This window comes from Ooceraea biroi, chromosome 1 (assembly GCF_003672135.1).
Source record: "Ooceraea biroi isolate clonal line C1 chromosome 1, Obir_v5.4, whole genome shotgun sequence".
Lineage (NCBI taxonomy): Eukaryota > Metazoa > Arthropoda > Insecta > Hymenoptera > Formicidae > Ooceraea > Ooceraea biroi.
Genome location: NC_039506.1, coordinates 2,493,775 through 2,519,342, shown reverse-complemented (window position 1 = coordinate 2,519,342; position 25,568 = coordinate 2,493,775). Strand labels below are relative to the sequence as shown.

The 25,568-nt window shown below is 38.4% G+C and overlaps 3 protein-coding genes across 4 annotated transcripts; 2 read left to right on the top strand and 1 right to left on the bottom strand.

Annotated features, from left to right (window-relative positions):
- Positions 1-266: 266 nt before the first annotated feature.
- LOC105280334 (pyridoxine/pyridoxamine 5'-phosphate oxidase) lies at positions 267-2,558 on the top strand. 2 transcript variants are annotated; one of them, XM_011340808.3, is made up of 6 exons: positions 267-402; positions 895-1,049; positions 1,118-1,223; positions 1,742-1,816; positions 1,964-2,163; positions 2,301-2,558. In XM_011340808.3, the coding sequence occupies exons 2-6, from the start codon at positions 907-909 to the stop codon at positions 2,425-2,427; spliced, it is 651 nt and encodes a 216-aa protein (XP_011339110.1). In that variant the 5' UTR covers positions 267-402; positions 895-906; the 3' UTR covers positions 2,428-2,558. The 2 variants fall into 2 exon arrangements, with proteins under 2 accessions (XP_011339110.1, XP_019887556.1); XM_020031997.2 differs by lacking the exon at positions 267-402 and having other exon boundaries at positions 575-1,049.
- Positions 2,559-2,649: 91 nt separating this feature from the next.
- On the top strand, positions 2,650-25,505 carry LOC105280338 (CAD protein). The gene is made up of 24 exons (XM_011340814.1): positions 2,650-3,026; positions 4,434-4,575; positions 5,081-5,378; positions 5,449-5,765; positions 6,087-6,903; positions 7,002-7,646; positions 7,854-8,782; positions 8,923-9,349; positions 9,421-9,619; positions 9,739-9,890; positions 10,150-10,254; positions 17,148-17,396; positions 18,446-18,697; positions 19,225-19,389; positions 20,483-20,644; positions 20,792-20,963; positions 21,433-21,548; positions 22,077-22,500; positions 22,615-22,955; positions 23,044-23,185; positions 23,350-23,420; positions 23,606-23,784; positions 23,980-24,184; positions 24,543-25,505. The coding sequence occupies exons 1-24, from the start codon at positions 2,906-2,908 to the stop codon at positions 24,738-24,740; spliced, it is 6,828 nt and encodes a 2,275-aa protein (XP_011339116.1). The 5' UTR covers positions 2,650-2,905; the 3' UTR covers positions 24,741-25,505.
- On the bottom strand, positions 10,286-15,487 carry LOC105280336. The gene is made up of 4 exons (XM_011340811.3): positions 15,199-15,487; positions 14,137-14,435; positions 12,052-13,892; positions 10,286-11,844 (listed from the first exon to the last, which is right to left on the bottom strand). The coding sequence occupies exons 1-4, from the start codon at positions 15,378-15,380 to the stop codon at positions 11,200-11,202; spliced, it is 2,967 nt and encodes a 988-aa protein (XP_011339113.1). The 5' UTR covers positions 15,381-15,487; the 3' UTR covers positions 10,286-11,199.
- Positions 25,506-25,568: the final 63 nt, after the last annotated feature.

The following is a 25,568-nucleotide window of genomic DNA, read 5'->3' as shown; positions in this document are numbered from 1 at the left end:
CTTGAGAGGCAGCGGAGAGTGAGAAACACGTAAAAATCTAGATATGCTCGCAATTTATGAGCAGATAATAACATTTTTACATTGATAAGCTGATACAACACGTGCAAGTAATACGCGTGTTGACAGTATTCGGAAGTACACGTTGCGCAGAATCGTACGATGAGTGGGATATTACGAGAATCGATGAAAATGTGTCGAGTTGCAGTGGAGTGCCAGTTGCCAAGAGAAAGTCATTGATGTCACATCTGATTTGTGTTGGGAAAACTGGTAATGTGCCTGTCCGATATTTAAACCAATTAATATTCTTGAACAATTACTTAAATCAATAATTCGAACAATGTTCAAATTTAAGCTTGCCGCTTTTTCTTGCGATATAATTATGTAATTGCATAATATGGATAGGTAAGTATTAAAGATCAGCTGTTTGTTATTGTAACTGTTTTCGTTCTCTAAACGCTTAAGTATATTATGTTATAGTGATATATTAACATATAACGATATCAAAATCGATTAATCGATTAAATGCCGACTTGCGCGACTTATAACATAAATAATGCATTCATAATCATATTTAATTTTTTACTGTTATTTGAATTTTAATTTCACTGATTTTTATTAGTAAACTTGAAAAAATGATGGTACATTTTATACATATGCGCTTGTATGCGTGTACGTATGTTAAAAACATTTCTTTTGCATTATCTGAGAATCAGCAGATGCAAACTTTATTATTGAAAATAAACAAGATGTCTCTATCCCTTTATTAAAACAGATAAACTTATCTCTTGACATGATAAATTGATAATGATATAAAATAAAAAAATCCCTGTCACTTAAAGAATCATAAAACGTATACGATATTTGCTTCAATTAATTTGTATACATGAATTACAGTTTGCGAAGGAAATGGCAAGTAGATTTAGTGTGGGTTTTGCGCGGATTGAACCCAGTAAAAGACCCATTGAGCTCTTCATAGCATGGCGCGATGAAGCTACAAAATTCCGAGCTGGAGTGGTGGATGCCTGTTGTCTGGCAACAGTTTGCAGTGCGTAAGTATTTTTGTCTTTTCGTTTCTCTGTTTGCCCATGATTTTAACACTCATCTCTTTGTATTGCAGAGATACCGGTAACAAGGTCAGCTCGAGGAATGTAATGTTGCGTGAGTTTAATGAAAACGGTTTCGTCGTCATAACAGACGCACGTGGAAAGAAAGTCCAGGACCTGGTAAATAATTTTAATTATGATATTAATATATTTCTGCTGAATAAATAATTTAGAAATATAACATGTTCGGAAAGAGTGCTCGGTGCAACATGTTCCGATATTCTATGAATAATACTGATAAGAAAGCGTTATGTCTTGCAAGTGCTTCCGAATTGCTAAATATCCACAATTTTCAGCAGAAATTTAACGCTTCAGTTTTAAAACACAAGATTATTAGCTAAATTTATTTATTCAACCGAAAAAGCATAGATATAACGAAAGAAAAATAGAATCAAGATGAAGAGAAAGATAAGAGAGCAAGGTCTATTCTTTAATACCAAAATAAAACGCGTGAAATAGTGATATTAAAACTTAGAAAATAATTCCCGCTAATTTCTCGAAAAAAATTTCGACAAAATAAATCCTAAATGAACCAAAGCTATGGAAAAAGGCACTTGATAGTTTTGTAACAATTTTATTTGCTTCGTCAATGCATCGATATTATTAAAATAATGTTTCTACTTTTCTCTTTTTAACAGGAAAGCAATCCAAATGCTGCAATGTGTTTTTTATGGGCTTATGAGGATGACAGAAAACGTTATGTTACACGACAGGTATAAATATTTTATGTTTAAAATATTTGATATTTTTCATATTTATATCTAGTTATCTCAGAATCTTTTTACTTTATTCACGCGTTATTACATGCTAATATAATTTACTAAAATAATCTTTACTTAATTTGAAAAATAACAATTTAGGTGAGGATAGAGGGATTGATGAAGAAGATGGAAAAACCGGCTTACCAGCAATTATATGACAGAGAGCCGCTGTACTGCAAAATCCGAGCTCACTTATGTCATCAAGATCAACCGGCTGACTTGGATGATTTGAACAAGAAATATAATGAGTTAATGTCACAAGTACAATCTGGAATGGACTTACCGATGCCGGATCACGTGTAAGTTTTTTATTTGATTTGAATAATTTATTGTAAGCGTATAAAATCCGAATTTCAGCACGCGACAGCGATATTTGTTATAAATATTGCTTTCACAACAAAAATAATAAATGCAAACAAATTTCTTGCGCTTTTAGGGTGGGTTATCAATTAATACCCGAGATGATGGAGTTCTATTATGCATGGGATCAACTAATCGCCGATCGAGTACGTTATACGAGGGAGTCACACGAAGAATGGAAATGTGAAAGAATAACGGCATGATTTTGTCTCTATTTTATCGAATTATATCGTTTATTTTGTAACGTTTTATAACGCTTTATAAATCAAGCCTAATATTACATACTCCTTCCTTTCAAGCTCAGTAGTTTATTTTTTAATAATAAAATTTTTTAATAAAAATTTGTCTCAGAAAATTTTTATTACAGTAATAAGAACTGCATGAATCTCTGGACTAGAAAGAGTTTACAGATTCGTCAATCAAACTTTCCCGCCCATGTGTAATGCTAGCCTGTTTCAAGCGAAGTGACCAATGATCGTGCAGTGATTCCGTCACATGACTTGCGCTGTAGCTTCTGCGTGGCGTAGCGGGAACGTTGCTCGCCAATTGGTCGTAGAACGTTTTTATAATGCTCTAACGATGCGCATATCGCTTTGTAGAACGCTTAATATGCGAGAGGCCTGTTCCCGGCTGGCAGTGTGTCGGGAGCAAGCACGTGCGTAGGAAATACAAAAATTGAAAATGCCCAGCTACGGGTCCACTGGGCCTAATGGCGCGATCGATAGTTACCTGCTTTTAGAAGATGGTAGTATTTTTTGGGGAAAACACTTTGGAGCCGAGGTATCCATCGATGGTGAAGTCGGTAAGTTCTGGAGCAAGCCGGACACGTGCTACTTGTGCAAGTCGGAGCCGACGCGTGCACGTGGACATTACTCTCCGAATCGATTTCGACGAGAAAGTGTTGCGCGCAAATTACGGGATCACTCATACGTTCCTCTATGCTTGAGTTACTTATTGTGTCAATATATTGCAAGTGGCAATGACATTATTTTATTTGTAGACTTTAATTTTGCAGCAAATGTTTAAGAAATCAGAAATATTTTGCGCTATAATTTAATATTAAATAGACACAAAATTTATGATTCAGAATGTTGTGCTGCGGAAAATAGTACATTAGTTATTAAATACTCGTCGACTACGAGATTGCCACTTGGCTGAAATGTGTGTCATCAGCATAAAATCTGCATAGACATGATAAAAAAATATATTAATTTGCAGCGACATTCTATGGCAAATTATCTACTAAATGCGGATAGCTTGTTCCGGAATGTATAAGTAATATCGATTTACCAAACTGCTATTCAAGAGCAAAGATATTTCATTATTTTCTATACTGTAATAATTAATTATTTGAATGAAAAATATTTTTTTTCAGTTTAATTTAATTGAACTTTTATCTTTTTAATCTGTTAGCGAGTTTAAAATAAAAATCGGAATTTTTGATTACATTTTTGGAAAATTTTGGAAAGTTTGAAGATGAGAGAAAGTTGTGTGTGTGTGTGTGTGTGTGTGTGTGTGTATCTGATATGTGACACCGCCATTATCATAATAATGGTGAAAGGTCTAAAATACTTCTCAGTGTCATTTAGAAAATTAGTTTCGGAAAATTTTAATTATGTTAAAAATCATTCTTACTGCAATTTGAAATGTAACTGTATCGTTTAATTTAAATTTCGGAGGGATGTTATAATACTAATTTGCGTTCAGTGATATTCAGAACCGTCTACCGGTGATAAGCCGCGCAAATTATTGTACTACAAATATGCGCAATACACATATGGATGTCGAAATAAAGTACGGTTGGTAATTATAGCATTTCTTCACCAGATCATCAATAATGCTAAAATTAGAACCTGTCGAGAAAATGCAAAATAGCAAAATATTTAAATTTGTATTTAGTTCTTTATTTAATTTTATTAATTTCCCGTTCTCCAGATTTTTAATCTAATTTAAATATAATTCATGAAAAATTTTCCTCAGATTTTATCTAAAAATGCTTGCTTCCGGAAATCGTTAAATTTTTTAATGTCGACTATTCGTATTCAAAAAATCGTGTACTTAAATAATTAATAATAAAACGCTAGAGTAAACGCTAGTAAACTTCAGAAATTTAGCGTTATTTATAGAATGATCTGACAAGACGAGAGTCAGTGTGTGCATTTTACATGTGACATGCCTCCATACGTAACGATAATTGCTTTTTTTGTAGTTTTCCAGACTGGTATGGTCGGTTATCCGGAGTCACTTACGGATCCTTCGTATCACGCACAAATTCTGGTGCTCACGTATCCCCTCATCGGAAACTATGGTGTCTTCGATGAGAATAGGAAAAACGAATACGGCATACCGTAGTAAGTGATCGTAACAAGATTTAATTTGGCGTCTATTAACGAATTCACGCGGTAGCAATATTAATCTTTATACATATGTCGCACATGAATCCTGCAAATCAGCACAATCAATTGAACAGTCACGTACTGAACCTCCGCTTTTTTGTGATAGACAGTACAATTTTATCAATATTATGTTATTATAATATTGATAAAATATCATATTGATATAATATTGATTATAATATTATAATGTATAATATTATGTATTACCAATATTATTTCATCAATTTTATCAATCTAATTTGTCATGGTGTACATATATATAGAAAGAGAGAGAGAGAGATAATAATAAAACATAAAATTTCTCCAATAAAAAATATATTTTTCTGTAATTCATGTGTTGGAAAAATATGTTCAGTTACATTTAAATATTTAATACCATAATATAATTTATATTTAATTAATATTTAATATCAGTAAATATAGTATTTTTACTGATTATTAAAATATTCATTTTCTGCAGCTGGTTCGAGTCTGATCGCATTTGGGCGGCTGGACTCGTGGTCGGTGAGGTTTGCGAGAAGCCCAGTCACTGGCAGCAAACCAAGACGTTATCCCAATGGATGAAGGAACAAAACGTACCTGGAATATGCGACATCGACACGCGGGCCCTGACAAAAGTCATTCGCGAGAAAGGTACTATATTGGGCAGAATAATCATGGGTCAACCGCCATCGAATACCCTGCCGATAATACCTGCGATAGAAGATCCCAACAAGAGGAATCTCGTTGCGGAAGTGTCTTTCGGGGGAGTTTCAAAGGTAAGATCACCATCTCTTTTTGCAAATTCAATTAGCACAAGTAAATATCGTACAATGTACTATTTTCTAGCCGACTCCGAAAACATACAATCCGAACGGATACCCGCGCATATGCGTGGTTGATTGCGGACTGAAATATAATCAACTGAGGTGTCTGCTAAACCGTGACGCTCGCGTAGACGTCGTTCCTTGGAACTACGATCTAAAAAGTGCTGAATACGACGGCCTGTTCCTCAGCAACGGTCCGGGTGATCCCAGCATGTGCCAGACAACCATAAAAAATATCCGAGCAGTCCTCGAGCAGGAGAAGAAGAAACCTATATTTGGCATATGCCTCGGGCATCAGCTACTATCCATAGCTGCTGGCTGCGTCACATATAAGATGAAGTATATATCACTTGGATATTACATTAATAATATTAGTATAATAATCTGATTTTAATTTTCCAATCTTTTTGATTAAAATTTTTCTACAGATTTATTATAATTAATTTTTTTGAATGTCATTGGAAATAATGATTATAGTATAAATAATGACGCTGCTTCTTATACCGTTTAAATATAAATAGTATCACACATACTATGTTAACAGCAAACATTCAAAGAACGTCATTGTTCTTTCATCGAGGCGAACATCTTTTTCTTTCACATAGCATAAACTGTCTTTCACGGTTCATCGCTATAAAATATGTTTGTTACGCGTTCTAGTTACGGCAATCGAGGCCACAATCAACCGGTCACGCACCACGGTACCAGGCGTTGCTACATGACCTCACAGAATCACGGATTTTGCGTCGATGCAACTCAATTACCATGTAATTGGGAGGTCCTCTTCATCAACGCCAACGACAACAGCAACGAGGGGATAGTCCACTCGCACCTGCCTTACTTCTCTGTCCAGTTCCATCCTGAGCACACGGCGGGTCCCGAGGATCTCGAGTGTCTCTTTGATATCTTCCTTGAAAGCATTCCTAGAAAAAACGAGAGCGAGTCTAACTTTTCTTTAAATCAAATTTCCATAAAGGACAGGCTCACTCAGAAGCTGACTTACAAACCGTCAGTTCCAATCGCAATTGATCGACCGAAGAAGGTGCTGATCCTGGGCTCCGGAGGACTCAGCATCGGCCAGGCTGGAGAATTCGATTATTCAGGCTCGCAAGCGATAAAAGCGCTAAAAGAGGAATCAATACAGACCCTCCTGATAAATCCCAACATCGCCACGGTGCAAACGTCGAAAGGCCTGGCCGACAAGATATATTTCTTACCGATTACACCAGAGTATGTTGAGCAGGTGATACGATCGGAGAGACCAGACGGCGTATTGTTAACGTTCGGTGGACAAACCGCGCTCAACTGCGGCGTGGAACTTGAAAGGAACGGCGTGTTCGCCAAGTACAACATCAAAATTCTAGGAACGCCGATCGAGTCCATTATACAGACAGAGGACAGAAAGATTTTCGCTGATCGTGTCAGCGAGATAAATGAAAAAGTTGCTGCGAGTGCTGCGGTGTACTCCGTCGAGGAGGTAAATGGTTTAGTAATTTTTGAAACGCTACATCTGATATTACCTTTCGCATAAGATTTAATATTCATTTCATAAACCTATAATTCTATTCCCCATAGGCGTTAGCAGCCGCTAACAAACTGGGCTACCCCGTAATGGCGCGCGCTGCGTTTTCTCTCGGTGGTCTCGGATCTGGCTTTGCCAACACGCAGACAGAGCTGAAGACGCTAGCGCAACAAGCTTTAGCGCACTCCAGTCAATTGATAATCGACAAGTCCCTGAAAGGTTGGAAGGAGGTGGAGTACGAGGTCGTCCGCGATGCGTACGACAACTGCATCACAGTGTGCAACATGGAGAACGTCGATCCTCTGGGAATCCACACTGGCGAGTCGATAGTCGTCGCACCAAGTCAGACGCTGTCGGACATGGAGTACAACATACTGCGAAGCACCGCCATCAAGGTCATCAGACACTTTGGCATAGTCGGCGAATGTAACATCCAGTACGCGCTCAATCCTTTCTCCAGGGAATATTACATCATCGAGGTGAACGCCAGGTTGTCCAGAAGCTCAGCCTTAGCCAGCAAAGCTACCGGCTATCCTCTGGCCTACGTCGCTGCCAAGTTAGCCCTTGGCATACGCTTGCCGGATATCCGTAATTCAGTCACCGGAAAGACGACTGCCTGCTTCGAGCCAAGTCTCGATTACTGTGTGGTAAAGATGCCCAGGTGGGATCTTGGCAAATTCCATCGCGTCAGCACAAAGGTATTGAATAGTTCTCAATGTAACTTCATCGCGCAATCGCCTTAATTAGTCTGGTCAATATTTTCAAGCCTTCGAATTTATCATTTATAATATATGAGTCAAATTGCAGTCAAAGTTTTCATATATCTTAATTTTAATTATTACATTGATATAAATTGCTGAAAACTAGAAAAGAAGAACTGAAAAGAACTTATTATGACTCTCCAGATTGGCAGTTCCATGAAGAGTGTGGGCGAGGTGATGGCGATCGGTCGCAAGTTCGAAGAAGCGTTTCAGAAAGCGCTGAGAATGGTCAACGAGAACGTGAACGGTTTTGATCCCTATGTAAAGACGATCAACGACGAGGAGCTGGAGAAACCAACTGACAAGAGGATGTTCGTTCTCGCCGCGTCAATCAAGGCCGGGTATTCGATCGACCGGCTGTACGAGCTCACCAAGATAGACCGTTGGTTCCTGGAGAAGATGAAGAACATCATCGACTATTACGCGCTTCTGGAGAACATCGATCACACGAGGCTGTCGCGCAACCTGCTGCTAGGTGCGAAACAGAATGGCTTCTCGGACAAGCAGATCGCCGCCCTGGTGAAGAGCTCGGAACTGGCCGTCAGGATACAGAGGCAGGAGCACAATATCCGGGCGATAGTCAAGCAAATCGACACGGTGGCGGCTGAGTGGCCAGCCACCACGAATTACCTTTATTTAACGTACAACGGCACCACTCACGACGTGGAGTTTCCTGGCAATTACACAATGGTGATCGGTTCCGGGGTGTATAGGATCGGCAGCTCAGTGGAGTTCGACTGGTGCGCTGTGAGCTGCCTTCGCGAACTGCGAAATCTCGGGCGTAAAACCATCATGGTGAATTACAATCCGGAGACGGTCAGCACGGACTACGACATGAGCGACAGGTTGTACTTCGAGGAGATCTCCTTCGAGGTGGTGATGGACATATACGATTGCGAGTGTCCTGAAGGTATAATATTGTCTATGGGTGGGCAGCTCCCTAACAATATCGCCATGGATCTGCACAGACAGCAGGCTCGAATTCTTGGAACTTCGCCGGAATCCGTGGATGGCGCGGAAAACCGTTTCAAATTCTCCCGTATGCTCGATAGCATTGGCATATCGCAACCGAGGTGCGACTTCGATTTATATTATGTATATTAATTTTTTTCCTCTCTTAGAGTGAAATTGTTGTATAGATTCGCTAAACATTTCGTATATGGAAAGCTTTCAAAAGTATTCCTTTCTACAAGATAACTGTTTCTTATTTTAGATGGAAGGAACTGACAAATTTGAAATCCGCCATCGAGTTTTGCGATGAGGTTGGCTATCCGTGCCTTGTACGGCCTTCATACGTGCTAAGCGGCGCAGCGATGAACGTTGCCCACTCGAATCAGGATCTCGAGTCCTACTTGAAAAGCGCCAGCGAAGTCAGCAAAGAGCATCCTGTAGTGATATCGAAGTTCATTCTTGAGGCGAAGGAGATCGACGTTGACGCCGTAGCTTATGAAGGGATGATTCTATGCATGGCGGTATCGGAGCACGTGGAGAACGCTGGTGTTCATTCGGGCGATGCCACTTTAGTAACACCACCGCAGGACATCAATGCGCAAACTTTGGCGAAGATAAAAACCATATCAAAGGCAGTAGCGGCGTCCTTGGGAGTCACTGGTCCCTTCAATATGCAACTGATCGCAAAGGTGGATATTGTAGTAGAACTATATTTCCTCATATTTCACTTTTGAGAAACATTAATAACTTTTTCACGCAGGATAACGAGCTAAAAGTGATTGAGTGTAATGTGAGAGTATCTAGAAGCTTCCCTTTCGTCTCGAAAACCTTAGATCACGACTTCGTCGCAACAGCAACACGTTTAATTGTCGGGGAAACAATCGAGCCTGTGGACGTTCTGGCTGGCTGCGGAAAAGTAGGAGTAAAAGTTCCGCAATTTTCTTTCTCTCGCCTCGCCGGTAAGAACGTGATCATTTATCTTTAAAATTTTCTTATCACTATTAAGTTTTAAATTTTTGCTTATAATTTATTTTATTTTCCTGATTAAGTAAGTTATTTAATCCTGACTTATTTAAAGGTGCCGATGTGACACTGGGTGTCGAGATGGTGTCCACCGGAGAAGTAGCTTGTTTCGGTGAAAATCGTTACCAAGCTTACCTGAAAGCCATGATCAGCACTGGTTTCCATATTCCTGAAAGGGGTATCTTGCTTTCTGTTGGAAGTTTTAAGGTAACTAATTTGCGGAAGCTACATCTTTTAGATAAACAATATAAATTCTGGCTGTACGCAATTTAATACTTGACAAAAAGTAAAATATGTCTACTTTGTCACTAAAAATATTGAAAATCTGTTATATCATCATTCGTCAAATAAGAGTCAGTGCTGTTTCACGATAAAGTTTCTATTTCTAAAGTTTTAAAAAAGTTAGACACGTTTCTTCAAAACGTAAAATAGAAAAGAAAAATTAAGATTATTGACTTGATTTTAGCATAAAATGGAGCTGCTCGAGTCTATCAGGAATCTGAAGAACATGGGATACAAACTGTATGCCAGCATGGGTACCGCCGATTTTTACACCGAGCATGGGGTCGAGGTAAGTGAGAAAAATGTGTTCACCTGTTATATCATTTTGATTTTGAATATGATATTTAATTATCACTCGCACGATCAGACATGAAAAGAAAGAGTATTTACATTTCATATTTACAAGAATGATTAAAAAAAAGGAAAAGATGTTTGTGAATTGATTGAATTTACCTCGAACGAAATTTTACAAATACGAGTTTTAAAATTATGATATGTGATACGTTAGAGTCTAGCCGTTGCGATAAACGCATGTGCGTGTACCATTTTATTGTACAAATATTTCATTTAAGAGATATGGTATTTAATCGCGACAAGCATTTAATAAACGGACGGTAGATGGAATAGATAGTGAGATTAATGATAATGAAATAATGAAAGATAGTGAGAAGAACGATATTAGAAATGCGTGCATGAATTCCATTGGCAGGAATATAAAATAAGTTGATTTGAAATTTAAAAAGTGAAATGGTAGATGCGAAATATAAAAATACGATTTTTTAAATTAAAATGTTTTTTGGTAGAAGATTCTTTTTTTAAATACTTTAGCGACGCAATCTACTATACTACATTTACAATGTATTACAATAACGTTGCTATTTTACAGAGGAAATTTTGCTAAGTAAGTCCGACTGCAGCGATTAGTTATTATCATAAATTATTTCTACGACTAATCACTCGGTCCTAATCTCTGACATAATCGATCGACGATCGAATATCGACGATTCGCAAGGCGGTGATAAGTACGCTCAGTCTTCCTCCAATACTTACTTACTTCAATGATTATCGCTCGCACGCTCGATAATCTCGAAAATGTAACAATAAATACCATTTTGATTACGATGGCCGATTCAAGTTCTAACGTAATCGCCACGTTTGCATGAATCGAATGAGAAGATTCGTCCACACGCTTTCGACAGATCATCTCTACTATTATTTTTACCAAATGCATACATCATATGTATGTCGTTTCGGCTAGATTGTCCGTTAGAGAGACCACTTTGTGTACCGCATCCGAGATCGACTCGTTACTTTGATCCTTTAACGCAAGGTTTCTCAAAGTTTCCGTGACCTTCGTTTGTGCATTCGCAGACGAGGTTTCCGCTTTCTCGTCCTTAAACCGCACTTCATGGATGATAGCATTCGTGACTGTTCCCGTATGATCTTCACGACTAGATTCCGCATAATCTTCACGATTTCTTCTAGATCTTCCACGATCTTCACTTGATTGCTCGTCTTTCGGAGGCGCCAAGACCTCGGCAGCCTGTCGCGTGAAACGATCTTTCAGACTGCCGACGAAAATGGGCGCCTCTTGATTTCTCTTGGGCGTCTCCGGCGGCTCGTTCTGTGATCTCATCGTCAAATTCGTCGTCACCCTCATCCGCAGAGCGTAGATCTTGTCGTGATAAGCCTTGGCATCGTCCTTGTACCTGGTCGCCTCCGATAGGATGATCGAGAGTCTGTCCGCCTGATCGAGATAAACCTGCTTCTGCTGATAAGCTCGATACCTATGACAACACTCGGCCATTTTTATGAAGTGTCTGACAAAGAAGTCCAACAGTGCGGTCAGCCTTGGACCTTCCAGCTCGGCGCAACGTTCCTGGAAAAGAAAGATGGTTTAGCTTTGACTCTTGATCCACTAATCACGTAAGAGCGGAGATAAGATTAGATTTGCGGGAAGTCACTTCAGTGTCGTGAACTGCCTTCGTGCTTTTTGCCTAGCTCATCGGTTTACGATAGTGCCGCGCTGGATTGCTCATTACAGTCGAACGATAATGATAATGATCTAATCACTTGAGGAACTCACCATGATCTCGACGATCGAGTATGTGGCCTTGCGCGGGGTGATCAGCGTTCTGTTCGTGACCACCCGCGTGTCGTAGATCTGCTCGCTCCTCATCCTCACGCTCATCCAGAACTCGCCGGATCTGTTGTAGATCTCCTCGCGGGCCATGTGGGACTCCTCGAGCGCCTTCGATGGTACGAACACACCCAGCGCTGGGTTCATCACTGCCAGCCATGGCTTCACTGTTAGTATCTTGAACAGCGTCGTGAAGTCTAGTCGCGGGAAGAATTTGTTGCTGTGCTTGATGTTCTCCATTGCGTGGAACACGTACATGATAGGATTCTCGATGATTCGCTTCAGTTGCTTCTGGCTGTGCAGTAGGTAATCGGACGGCACCTTCTTGAACATGTTCTTATCACGAACGAAGTAGTCGGGCAAGATCGGATCGTTCTGGCTGATACAATGGTAGAGACTATGCAGCAGCTTGAGTAGACATTCGCCGGTCCGATTGTCGGGCCACTTGGAGGGTCTGTCGTTTTCCTCGATCAGCCAAAACAGCTTATTCCTGATATGAGAAATTGTTAGGCCGTACGTAGTGTCCAGTACCGGCCTCAGGAAGGTCTTGTGCAGCATTAGCGTGATTAGGTACACCTGCATTTGCGAACGCGTCATGCAGGTCTCCAAGTATCGCTGAGCGGCTGGGAATATCAGCTGCCATTCAATTTCATGATCGATGTTCCTCCTGACGCCATGGTGTCTCGAATCTCTGCGCACTGAGTCCCTCTTTTTCGGTATAGAGTTCTCGGGTACCACGTGACAGCCAAAGTCCTTCACTTTGCTGATGTCGTTGTAGTCCGGCCAGGTACTCCTCGGCCGATCCAGCCACTCCTGAGCGTCCTCCGGCCACTGCAGCCATATCGACGGCGTAATCTCGTAGGATTCGATCCTGCGCAGTCTGGGACTGTGCGAGTCTATCATCTTGTCACAGTGGATAATCGAATCTTCCACGTGATTCATATCTTCCGGCTCAAAACCCAGTGGCTTTGCCAGCTGATTTACGAAGAGGTTGACGAAATGGTTCATAAAGTTCTCGCTGCTAGTGTAAAAGACGTCGCAATCATACTGCCGGTCGGCAATCATCAAGCGATACTGCTTGCTGTTCTGTGGCCGCTTCCTGTCCTGCCGCATCGTGTAGATCCTACCTTGACTATCAATCCTCACCTTCTTGAAACACTGTGCCGGGATCATCGCGTTTGAGTAGATTTTTATGGGCGCGTCCGCAGCCATGTTATCGTGATTCATGTTACGGTTAGATGCTACATTGGAAGTCACGGAGTGATAGCCCCAATCGCTATCGCTATCGCCAGCTCCGGATCGGTAGCCGGAACTAGAGCTGCTTGCTGGCCTGTGAACTTTCGGTCTCATCGATTTCGCCGAGCCGGATCGGGAATACCGCTGATAACTTCCCTTCCTGGCCTCTGGATCGCTTTTTGACAACTTCTTGCTGTGAGCACTTCGATCTTCTATCGAAGACATGTGCTCGCAGTCGGATTCGGGCTTAATATCACGGTTGGATCGAGTTCCGTAAATATTTTCCCGCGATAGCGACACTTGATCCTCATATATCGTTTCATCGTCTTGTAGATTAGGCAAAGATCTGGCATTAAAGATCGTGGTGGTCTGGAGGCCTCTTTTCTTGATGTGATCAGGAAGCATCATGTTCGAATTACGGCCGTAAATGCTCTCGCTGTCGCCGTAATATATCTCGTCATCGTCTGCCGTTGATGAAGTACCAATGTTCTCTTGTTTGCTCGAGTTCCTCGGATATGGTGTTTCGTCGAGACGCCGCAACCGCACGTATCCTATTAGCAAAATTCTTGTAATTTTAATCCAGCACTATTACGATATCTCTCATTTTCATCTATAGGTATATATCGTTTACAATAAATCTAAAAGCAGAAATCTATTTGCTGAAGACAAATCTACTTTAAATTAAACGATAGTTAACTTGCAAAAAGAAATATGTATTTATATATGAAGAAAACGGGATTTTAAATTATCAGTAATAATTATATAAAATTTATGAAGTCAAGCAAGTTCGCTCACCTCGATGGTCGCTCTGTTGCACCATCATGGTGTACGTAATACCATTGTTTAGACTACTGTACTCTGGTAGATAATACTGCTCCGTAATTTCGATATTGTCGTGCACGACATAAATGCGGACGGGTTGCAGTGGTTCAATTATGAGATCTCCAGTCTGCCTCTTCGAAGTGAAGGCAATGTTGCGCGCAATGTATTCCTGGAGAACATCCGGCAGCAGAACATGCTTTTGTGGTGGCAGTAATTTATTTAGCTTGGCTTCGTAGGTTGATGCCAGAGTATCTTTGATATGAAGCATATCTCTGGAAAAGAATTCGACTATTAGTTTCGCATAACTTGCGTCATCATCAAGGCGACCATAAAAATATGAAAAATGATTAAATTGATGACTTTATAAATAATATATATTCAAATTAAAAATTAGCTTTTATGATTTCCAATTTGATTGTAACATAACACAATCAACAATTAATCAGCCGATGAGAAAGAATTCTTGTCTTGCGAACGCGCGTGTAAGCGATTATACAAGTACAATTGTAATAGGCGATTATGGTGACAAATTAAAAACCAAGAGCAATATAAAAAATATTAACGCACTTCCCGTGTGTGCGATATCACACTGAAGAGTATTTTTCATTTGTAATGCAGATTCGTAGATTAGATTAAGTCGAGACAAACGGTATCGATATTTCTTGAATCAATCACTAAGTAATTCTCGTGTCTCCTCCAAAAATGTTTCGGCATGATATGAATAATACCGTCATCCTCTATAAATAAATTACCACTAACTTCACTATTACTTGTCTCTGCTAATTTATCAACAATATCATAAATTGTATATGCGTATATTTATATTCAATTGCACCAAGTGTCACAATCCTGAGCAACAATCTTGTTACCAAGTGTTGCATCTTTTCTCATTTATTGATACACTAGCAACATCGCAAGCATATATCGAATACTATTTCCCACAAATTCTGACACACTCTCAATTGTCACTGCGTTTCTTAAGTTATCACTCGGAAAATCGCCACGAGAGATTTTCACATTGGAACGAACTCTTACTCCTCGTAATTCTCGAAGAACTGGATGCACATCATGAGATTGTTCAGGATAAACATTTCGGGATCTCTGGCGATAGTCCTCTTCAGCAGTATTAGCTCGTCGTCCTCATAGTTCGGCACCTGTTTGCTGGGCTTCGCGTCCTGCTTGGGTCCCTTTGTCCGACTCGATATCCCGATTCCCATTTTCTCATCCGCCCAATGACATAACAAGTTGCACGCGAGAGACGGCCACGTGTCCTTACGTATGAAGGACGCGTCCTCGAGATCGGTCGCGCTTGTAACAGCACAGGTCACAGGTCGCGATTCTGATCACTGCCACGGTCGACACCCTTTCATCCTGGTTCAAGGTCAGCGAGAGCGGGGAAGCAGCATTGTACGTGCGCACGTAAGGACCACGTTGATGACCGGCGAGACAGTAGTCTCCTCGCTGGATGTCGATGTCGATAAATAGCTATCTCGTTATCAAGCAGGGCGCTTTTAATCGGCCGCTTACTATCGGCAAACAAGCCTGGCATCAAATACTTGTAGAAGATCGCGCTGCTGTCGGCACGATAAAGCTCGTTCGGCGTTCGGCCAGACTGGACACTGGGTGGACACCAGCTTCGTATCTCAATGCTATGGTTGGGCTACGTGAAATTATTTCAGAGACGATACGTCATCCTTCATCTATGTATCTTTCGTGTGTTTCCTGCTGAAATTTTGTTTTAGAATCACCGTATGGATTAATACCTTATCAAATAATTAATTTCGATAGCACAATGATACCTCTTTCCACCATTGTATATAATAATAATAATGATCTGTTGGTTATCATTTATTATATAAATTCGATATTACCTACATGGAAAATTATTTGTGTGTTTTAAATATTTTACTAATTATTTATATGTAATATATGAAATTAAGCATGTAATATTCAAATAACTGGCAAGGTTGACAAATCTGCGGCAGCCATGAAAGCGCAACATGTGGCAATTATTAGGGAAGATTAAAGTTACTGATACGATTAAATTGTAACGCACTGAATCATTATATCCTCGTATATCCTTCTTCCCCGGAAATGTCTATTCAATTTATATTTAATATTACTCAACATGTATGAATGCGAAGAGATTATGAGAAGCTACGCAGTTAATTCTTGGATAAAGAAAGCTAGTTCTCGGATAAGGAAAGCTTTTCTACCGTCATCATTCATAATCATCATAATAAAATTATTACTCAGCTAGTCAGTAGTCAGGAGTTATCGTACGTAGACCCGCGTTATTTCGTGATACGTGATCGAATTTCGTGGTAGCGTTTCGTATGGTGCCGATGGTAATATACATAATTCGTCTTGTGACATCACCTAGGATGAATAAAAACGTGGATGTTATCTAATCGGGGCATTAAATCCTTATCGAGGCAACTCGGCAAATTGCAGATTGATACAATGCACAGGCATAGATATTCTTTGTTGGAATATCTTCAATTTCAGGAAGCCAACAGCAAAATAGGATTTGCTCTTTTGAAAAATGAGAAAAGATGTAGATTGTAGTGGATTCAAGGCCTCGTTTAGAATACTTAGCAGATAAATAAATCGATGATTACCCGCATAATCTTTACCGATCATTATCTGTTTTGACGATTGCGGTGCTAAGTATTGCGATCAAATGAACAGAAACTAAATTTTCCAAAATTTTTGTGAAAATTATTTAAATATATGTCTATGTATCACATAAAATAATTCATAATTTAATACAATAAAAAGAAAAAATTGTATCAGAAATATTTTGAATTATAATATTTCAAACATATTGTTAAATTTAAAGCAGTTTTCGTCACTTCATGAAAACTTTAATTTCCTTAAATCGTACTTTCTTTAGAAAAATATTTCTTATCATGTTTCATGAATGATCAATGAACAACTATATATCTTGTTGTAACATCTTGCAATATATTTTTGCATTGTAGGTGGAGCCGGTGCTATGGACATTCGAAAATATCGCCGTAAACGAAGATTCTAGTCCGAGTGAACTTCGACATCTCGCCGATTTTCTGTCGAAGAAGCAGTTTGATCTCGTGATCAATCTGCCTATGAGAAACGGCGGTGCTCGTCGAGTTTCCAATTTCATGACGCATGGTTATCGTACGAGAAGATTGGCAGTCGATTATTCCGTACCTCTAGTTACGGATGTCAAGTGCGCGAAACTTTTGGTTGAAGTAAGTATCAAAATTAGATCTCGCAGGAATATTGAATGAAGGATCGGATATAAAGTTTATCCCAGCTGTCAAATATTCTGATTAAATAATGCGATTAGAGATGGGACGTGGCGTTACTTACTCATTTAAAACTACACTTTATATCGCTCTTGTGTCATTGATTAAAGATCATCTGTGATAAGCAAGATTAGTCACTCTTAATTATCTAATATCAAAATTTCGTCTGCATTTCGTTGTTAAAGTATGACATTGGTACAAAGTTCATTTCGGCAAATTCGTACATTGCGGGACCATATAGAAAATGTTTATTTTCATTTCCATTTTTATTTTTGTACAGAGGAATGCAAATTTCAACGCTTATGTAAGAAAAAGAAATATTTCATGATTGAAGATTAAATTCCATTCCAAAGTCTATTCGATATCTTTGTATGTTAAGATTTTAAAATGCTAATTGTGTTTCTTTATGGAAAAATGCAATCAGTCATTGTCATTAATACTTAAGCAGTAATAATGGATTAAAATTGCGACGGACACAAATCGAGACGGACAAAGTTCACAATAAAAATATTCGTAGAGTCGAGGTAAATCTTAAATAATAAATAATTCTTTCAATCTTTACTGATTGCGTTAGATTTTTTGTTGAAACGTCTAAAAACATCACTAGTTTTTGATCACGCCGAAATACAGATAAGTTAACTATATGTCCAATTATTGATAAGATATAAGAAGAAATACTTTAACATAAAAAGTTATTATTATTATAAAGACTCCTGCGTCAATTTTTTATCTAAAACGTAATAATGAGTACACAATAATATATCAAAATTAGAAAAAATGGGTTCAAGAGAATTAATCAAAATTAATAAGACAAATTTTAGACGAGACATTAACATTCAAATTATAAATAATAGAAGTAATCGTATGCACAAAATACATTAGTTAAAATACATTGCGTTTATTATGCATACTTGCTTCGCATTAATTACAAGATTATGCAAATGCAAACATTCTGATAATCAAGCACTCTCCTTTTCTTTACTTATGTATAGGCGATGAGAATGGTTGGTGGGAAAGCACCACGTATGAAAACTCACACCGATTGTCTATCATCTCGCAAAATGATCAGGCTACCTGGCTTAATCGACGTGCACGTACATACCCGTGATCCAGGTGCGGTCCATAAGGAAGATTTCGCCTCTTGCACCGCAGCTGCGCTCGCCGGAGGCATCACGATCATTTTTGCAATGCCTAACACTAAGCCGGCAGTGGTGGACCATCAGACCTTCGCCATTGCTAAGGAGGTAAAAATCTGAACCATTTCCAGCAGCAATTGCGCGATTTTAACATGTTCTAATTTTCAAGAGTATATACGTATCTCCCAATAGTTAGATTTATAAATATTTAAGCGTATAACATTTAATTTAAATTCGGAAAATAAATATCAGGTATTTAAGAGCCCTTTGAAGAGGCTTCTTCAAGTTTGTACGCGTGTAGAAAAGTTTCACGATAGATTGATGATTAGTGCGATCTTGTTTCGCTTTAATCATACAAGGTAAAAGCCCGCCAGATCTTTCGATTAATCTTGGACACTCGATGTCCTTATCTGTCACCCCAACTGTTGCTCTCGTATCGAGGTGTTACCTAGGTGTTTAGTATTGACTTTTCCACGTTGTAATTCAAGCACATTTATACAGTGAAGTAGCACATTGCGCATTGTACATGATTTCTTTCTTTTATTGAAAACAATTAAAGAAATGTAGAGTCGCCTTCTGAAACAGACACTCAAAACAAACGCAAATTGACGTAATATTTTCTCTCGATGTTGCAGCAAGCCGAAACTGGTTCAAGATGCGATTACGCTCTCTTCGTCGGTGCCTCCTCGGACAATTACAATGTTATACGAGAAATAGCACCGCACGCGGCTGCATTGAAGATGTATTTGAACGAAACGTTTACGACGCTTCGTCTCACGGATCTTACAGTTTGGATCAAGGTAAATGAAATGTCTATGCGCAATGAAAACAGATTGCTTATCATGCATTCTATTCCACAAATCGCTCTTTAGCAAATTTATTTATTACTAGTACAACACAGGCGCGCGCTATTTTATTTTTCAATGTTAATAATGTTTTCGAATAATAATATTCATCTATTTATTATTATTATTTATTAAAAAATTTTTTTCTTTTTCCGAGGAGTTCTGAGATGTTTATATTATTAATCGGCATATTGCCTAGAGTTCTCTGCTATTGAAAATACTGTAAGCTCGGAAATGAAAAAGTTCTAGCCCGTAGAAAGTTTTTCTTTATCCGGTTAGTTCTGTGCTGTTGATATCATTATTTTTTATTCCACTAACACCACAGGCGCGCGCTACGCGCGCGCTATTTTATTTTTCAATATTAATAATGTTTTCGAATAATAATATTCATCTATTATTTATTATATAATAAATAACACAAATCCTATTCTAAAAAAAGGCGTTAAAGGTGTTATTTATTTCATCATGTTTCATCAATTTAAATTTGACCGAATTGACAGCTGCCGTTTTCACGTTCCTAAAAAATAATAAATTAATATAACCGCACTGACAGCCACTATGACATTCTGACATTCGCAACACGAATTCAAGTCACATGAAGTTCGAGCCAAGCGAGAGAACCAATCAGCGTCGCGGAAAAGAGGCCTCAATATTCGATAAAAAAGAACTTCACGAAGTTAACACGCCTTTTTAGAATAGGACTAGCAACACAGGCGCGCGCTACGCGCGCTATTTTATTTTTCAATATTAATGTTTTATTTATCAATATTTTATCAATATAACCGCACTGACAGCCACTATGACATTCTGACATTCGCAACACGAAGTTCAAGCCAAGCGAGAGAACCAATCAGTCAACAATGATTTCGATTTAATATTTAACACGGCTTTTTTAAGAGTGGATATGTTATACTCGATTGTACAAATTCATCTTGGATTTATATAAAACTTATATAATATATGTATATAAATTTTCATATAAAATATTTGAATATCATTAAACTTCTGACACTTTTATATTTGAAATTTTTTACATGATTATTTGCAGCATTTTGAAAGCTGGCCTAAGAGGTATCCCTTGTGCGTGCATGCGGAAGGGCAGACGACAGCCGCGGTTCTTCTTCTGGCAAGCTTGCACAGCAGGCCGATTCACGTGTGTCACGTTGCGCGAAAAGAAGAAATCGAAATTATACGCGCCGCCAAGGAACATGTAAATATATAAACAAAATATATTAACAATATATTATAATCAGACGTAAGATGATAACGCTGTCTAGAACTGAACAACTAGTCTGTTAAATGTTTAATTAAAAGATCATTCAAAGCACATCCGGTTTGTTCTTTTCACATTTTGCAGGGATTGGCGGTTACGTGTGAAGTATGCCCGCATCACTTGTTCCTTTGCAACGATGACTTGGATAGAATAGGCAGCGGGAGAGGCCAAGTAAGGCCTACCTTAGGAACGAAGGAAGACCAACAGGCTCTCTGGGACAATCTGGACGTTATCGATTGTTTTGCTACTGATCATGGTTAGTACGCGGAGAATCTTTTATTAATTTGATGGTCTCGATTTAATTGATTACTATGGTTTTTACACATTCGCGATAAACTTGCAGAATAAAATAAATATAATTGGAGTATCTCTCTTGAAACGATAACGATCAACATCATTCTATACAATTCTCTATGATTTGGAGATAAACGGATGAACATCTCGTGTTTATATAACGTCTACTTTGTGTCGCTTTTAAATCAGACAAGAATATTCTTTTTGTTCCATTGATACTGTATCAGACATTTGCAGTTATTCAAAAATAATAAGCAATTAATGTTCCGATAAAAAAATCAATGCTTTGATGATTCACGAGAGATCACTGCCTATTTTCATGTGCTCGGTATGAGAAAATAATTAATTTTAAAAATTACACGAGTTCACAATTTTATTATTGTACCAAGTATCTCTTTTTTTTATTAAAATATGCACGATTTGTATTAAAGCTCCACACACTGTGCAAGAGAAGTCCTCCGAGAAACCACCACCGGGTTTTCCTGGCCTGGAAACTATGCTACCATTATTGCTCAATGCTGTGCACGAAGAAAAGCTGACGATAGAGGTATTTTGCTTTTTCGTTCAAATGTGTTATAACTTTCAATGACGCGTTTTGCTGACGTAATGAATAAGGAATTTCGATAAGCACTTTATTTCCGATAACGAATGAAGATGCGGTATACGTCACATTTTAATTCGTTGGTGAATCTCGTGTTTAACATAACATAAATCGAACTTCGTTGAAGAATAATCAAAAATTTATTTTTGATGAATCATATTTGTCCGTTGTGGAAATCCAGCTTGTTGTCGATGGGATTCCTCTCTGGAGACGATCTCCGAAATGTTATTTAAACGCGATCTCGTGTTTATCGCTTATCGCCTCCTCCATTACAAATATAAGCATTATTGCTTGATGATAAAGCCACTGAGATAAGCATCGCTTGAAAATCTACTCGTGGTACTAATAATACAAATATGAAAAATGCTTTTTTATGTATTTTTGTGTTTTATAATTCAAAATTGCATTTAAATAATTTTAAGGCACAAAAAGAGGCACTCTTAAAATTATGCTATGCTTATTTATTGATTGCAGGACATAATCGATAAATTGTATCGAAATCCCAAGAAGATCTTCAACGTTCCCGATCAGCGTAACACGTACATCGAAGTCGATCTAAATGAGGAATGGGTCATCCCGGATGCGATGCCGTACAGCAAATCGAAATGGACGCCGTTTGCCGGCATGAAAGTTCGTGGTTCCGTGCACAGGGTAGTTTTGAGGGGCGAGGTCGCTTACATCGAAGGACAAGTACTCGTAAACCCTGGATTCGGCCAAGATATCAGAGATATACAAAACAAGGCGAAGGTTCTACCAGCGCTTCACGTGCAGACGGCGCTCTCTCAGTCCATGGATACTGTCTGCAAATCATCGTCACTGCTGGATAGTCTCCTATCTCCGAATGAGAAACCTAACGCATACACCGAACGTGCTGATTTTTATGAAGAGGAACAAATCGGTACGCGAGATTTATTTAATTTGTTTCGAAAGAAATAAAATTTATTAATTTTTTTAAACAAGGAAGATACAAATTATTTGTCAAGAATTTTATTTGTTTTTTAATAATTATCAGAGTCACTTCCGCATCTTCTGCAACCGGCACCACACAAGACGAACGTACATTTCGCGCTAGATTCTGATGCAAGGGAACATTCCAAGGCGCTACCTTCTCAGAGGACCATCTCGCCATTGCCAATCAGCAATGTCACCAAATACAAAAGTGACAGCAATCCGAATCTTTTAACAGCTGCTGTGGCACCAGTTTCTGCCGTGCATACAAGTAACAGTCTGGTTGGGCACCATGTACTCTCTGTGAATATCTTTAACAAGGAAATTCTGAAGGATATATTTCATCTTGCGGAAACTTTCCGAAATGCCATCCGCAAGGAGCGAACTTTGGATCATATTTTAAGGGTAAGTCAAGATTATATCAAGAATTTTTATTTATCGTTTGGTCTCTTTCTTTCTCTCTTTTAAGAAATTAAATGTTATTTATGTTTAGGGAAAAATCATGGCCTCTATTTTCTACGAAGTCAGTACGAGAACATCGTGCAGCTTTGCTGCCGCGATGGAACGTCTTGGTGGACGTGTAGTACACATGGATGGCTCCACGTCGTCAGTGAAAAAGGGCGAAACTTTAGAAGGTGCAATAGATTTTTATATAAAAGCGTAGAAAATACATTAAAGCAAAAAATACTCCAATTAATTTTAACGAAAATATTATGTGAAGAATATTATATGTAATACAAATAATCATCTTTACGATTAATATTTTATTAATTATTCATCGAGTTATTATTTTCTATAGATTCCGTAACAGTCATGGCAGGATATGCGGACGTGGTCGTACTCAGACATCCAGAGCCAGATGCAGTGGCTGTAAGTATCGAATTTATATACAAATGAGCATTAGTACTTATAATAATTTATTACATTAGTTATTATCAATGTTTCGTGCCGAAATTTGTCACAGTTATAATGTAATAATATATATTATCATTTTATTTAAAAAATATAATATAAAAATTTTTATTTGCTATCTCATATATTGCAACAATTTGCAGAGAGCAGCGGTACACTGTAGAAAACCGATGCTGAATGCTGGTGATGGAATTGGCGAACATCCGACTCAAGCTCTGCTCGATATCTTTACGATACGAGACGAATTCGGGACTGTAAATGGTCTTACGATCACCATGGTAGGAGACTTGAAACACGGCAGAACCGTTCATTCCCTCGCGAGGTGAGTGCAATGAAAAAAATCCATTTTAAATGTCCCCGATAATTAAAAGAAGAACAATTAAAGTTATATGATCGTAAGAATTCATGTTGATCAGGCGAATTTATCCTTCATGCTCAAAATAATAATTTCACTTCTATTGAAGTCAAGGTACTTTCCTTCGACGTGCACCATTGATTAAAACTAACATTGACGCAGGTTGTTGACCTTATACAATGTGGAACTTCGTTATGTGAGTCCGCCCGGCCTTCGTATGCCGGATCATATCATCGATTACGTGACCGAACGTCAAATACCGCAACAGCAATTTTTGACGCTGGAGAAGGCCCTGCCCGACACCGACGTCCTTTACATGACGCGAATACAACGCGAGCGTTTCACCTCGGAGGAGGAGTACAATCAGGTAAATTTTTCAAACATCGCACAGGCATTGAATCCGAAAGTTTATCGTTAATGAACGATGCTCCACATGATAGTCGGCGCATAGAACATATTCTTTTTGGAAAAAATGAATTAAAAAAACAATTTTTAAAAATATATAATATTATCCTTTAATTAGATAATCAGAAATCATAAAGTCAATATTTTTACAGAATTGCCTCATAAATTAAGAAGGAATTATTTCCTTTCAAATACGCCCCATATTTGTCTGCAAGGTTTAATTAATTTTATATACGAGTTCTAACATACATATACATACATTACCATGCACAATCTTTAATTATTTTGACATGTATCGCATTTTTATAATGTTTCCATAGATGTGCGGGCACTTCATAGTCACCCCACAGTTGATGTCTCGCGCGAAGAGGAGGATGGTCGTCATGCATCCATTGCCACGTGTCTTCGAGATAAGTTCCGAATTCGACACCGATCCAAGGGCTGCTTACTTCCGGCAGGCCGAAAACGGGGTCTACGTGCGTATGGCGTTGTTGGCCATGGTTCTTGGACGTGCTTAATCCGGTCGCCCGTGGCCCATCGGTCGTCTCTGGGTCAAGGGACTCGGTGAAGGAGGTCAACGATGTTCGCCAAGGAGAACACACGTGCCACAAATTTAACTAGACTGCGACACGTTCGCGGAAACTAAGCTAACTCTCCACCTGACATTCCAATGAATATTAAATAGTACAAATATACCTCAAAGATCTAGTGAGCAAGAATTCGTTCAGATAATTTTACAGTCTTTGATATTCACATATAAACGTTCGAGCAAATGTTAATAACGAGAGTATATTTTTATCGGATCCTTTTTACACCCCGTCGCCACATATTGACACTTTTGTATCCATTTCCATGAATTTGAGACAACCCCTGCAATTTTTTTAGGAACAACGTTAAATCATATATGAGATGACTAAATCTTCTATATGCAGAGTATTATATTAATACATTTTTCTATTACACAGATATGTTGATTGAATCCAATATCTTTAAATTTACGAGAGTTTATTACGTGGTTTACGTTTCTGTTTTGTGATTTAAATTTTTACGCTGCAAAAGCGTTGTGATAATGCTGACTACTTCAATATTAAAAGATTCAAAATTGATTATTCTTTGTGTATTATTTAATCAATAATAAAAACATTCGCAAAAGTCTATATTTGTTATAGTTTGTGTAATCCTTATTAATAATAATAAATATTCTATCCTTTATTATATAAATCTGTATATTTACGTGTATTAACTGAAATAGAATTATACAGATCAGAAAGATGTTTGCTTGCGCAAAATATCTCTTAAATTCATTTGTTATAATCTACCTGTTAGCACGATTTGTTGACTGCAAC